At 66.2% G+C, this 1,828-nt stretch overlaps 1 protein-coding gene across 1 annotated transcript in view; it reads left to right on the top strand.

The window, feature by feature from the left end:
- RTN4RL2 (reticulon 4 receptor like 2) overlaps window positions 1-1,024 on the top strand; it is a 13,677-nt gene extending 12,653 nt beyond the window's left edge. The window contains exon 3 of the mRNA XM_021684846.1: window positions 275-1,024. Coding sequence (XP_021540521.1) covers window positions 275-1,024 — 750 coding nt within the window. The remainder of the gene's footprint in view (window positions 1-274) is intronic.
- Window positions 1,025-1,828: the final 804 nt, after the last annotated feature.

Genomic DNA, 1,828 nt, shown 5'->3' with positions numbered 1-1,828 from the left:
GGGGGGGGGGGGGGGGGGGGGGGGGGGGGGGGGCGGCACAGTACGCAGGGCTCTGCAGGGGATTCAAAGCACTAGCATTTAAGAACTACTGGCCTCAACGATATTGTTTTCCCCACATTAACTTCTTAATAGGTTAGGGGAGGCGGGATTCGAACCCAGATCTCTCCAAATCAAACCGTCAAACCCTTTCCGTTGTAGCACAATGCTCCCCCTCCTTCCCCCCCTCCCCACCTGCCTCTGAGGCCCACTCTCTTCTTCTCCCCCCCCCCCCCAGGATGACCTGTTCGCGGACCTGGCCAACCTGAGCCACCTCTTCCTGCACGGGAACCGCCTGCGGCTGCTCACGGAACACGTGTTCCGCGGCCTGGGCAGCCTGGACCGACTGCTGCTGCACGGGAACCGGCTGCAGGGCGTGCACCGCGCGGCCTTCCGCGGCCTCAGCCGCCTCACCATCCTCTACCTATTCAACAACAGCCTGGCTTCGCTGCCCGGCGAGGCGCTGGCCGACCTGCCCGCGCTCGAGTTCCTGCGGCTCAACGCCAACCCCTGGGCGTGCGACTGCCGCGCGCGGCCGCTCTGGGCCTGGTTCCAGCGCGCGCGCGTGTCCAGCTCCGACGTGACCTGCGCCACCCCCCCGGAGCGCCAGGGCCGCGACCTGCGCGCCCTCCGCGAGTCCGACTTCCAGGCGTGCCCGCCCGCGGCGCCCACGCGGCCGGGCAGCCGCGCGCGCGGCAACAGCTCGTCCAACCACCTGTACGGCGTGGCAGAGGCCGGGGCGCCGCCCGCCGACCCCTCCACCCTCTACCGAGACCTGCCCGCCGAAGACCCGCGGGGGCGCCAGGGCGGGGACGCGCCCACAGAGGACGACTACTGGGGGGGCTACGGGGGCGAGGACCAGCGAGGGGAGCAGACGTGCCCGGGCGCCGCCTGCCAGGCGCCCCCGGACTCCCGCGGCCCGGCGCTCTCGGCCGGGCTGCCCACCCCTCTGCTTTGCCTCCTGCTCCTGGCGCCCCACCACCTCTGACTGCGGTGCTGAGACTGAAGAGGCCAGTGTGTCCGTCGCCCGCCCCCGCCTCCGCCCCCGCCCCCAGCTGCGGCTTGGGCCACCCGCCCCCTTACCCCGTCCCGCCCCGGCCTTCCTGTCCCCTCCCCAGGGACAGACCGGCCGCCTCTCCCTGCCTCCTGGGCTGCTGGCTGAGGACGGGGTTGCGTTGGGTGGCTCAGCCCTGTTCTCCCCAAGTCCGGCCATTAACTCTTTCCCTCCCCAAGCCTGGGGTGGGGCACCCCAGGCAGCCGCTGACCCCTTCTCCCAGTGCCCACCCGTGGACTCGAGAGGGGGCTTTTGTCTGCAGAGCATCTTCCACCAGCAGAGCCTTTGGAAGCTCCCGGGAAGGGAGCCCCACCCAGGAGCCCTTTGGAGGGATGCCTCAGTTGGGGCCAGGCTAACCCTAGGCCCCTGCTTATCCTAGCCCCCCTCAGCCTCCCAACACTGGAGGAATACTTTTCTCCTAAGTCTACCCGGGACACTTTTTAGGGTGCCTGGAGAGAACTTTCCTCTCCACCGTGGCCCCTGTGTGGTGAAGATCAACAGAAGTTGTTTGGGAAAAAAAAAAAATTTATTAAAAAATTCTATTATTTTATCTTCTTCTGTAAGATTTGTTGGCTCAGGACCTCAAAAGTCGGAGGAGGGCTTAGAACAATCAGGATTCCAGGGCCAGGAGGGTTAGAGAAAGGGGATCCTTCCCAGGCCACCAAAGTGCTTCTTGCTGGCTGGAGAGCTGCTCCCCCATGATGAGAAGCTGAAGATTGAGAAAGAGGGGTGACCCTG

Source organism: Neomonachus schauinslandi, chromosome 11, assembly GCF_002201575.2.
Source record: "Neomonachus schauinslandi chromosome 11, ASM220157v2, whole genome shotgun sequence".
NCBI classification, from domain to species: domain Eukaryota; kingdom Metazoa; phylum Chordata; class Mammalia; order Carnivora; family Phocidae; genus Neomonachus; species Neomonachus schauinslandi.
This window is presented reverse-complemented; position numbering and strand designations above follow the sequence as displayed.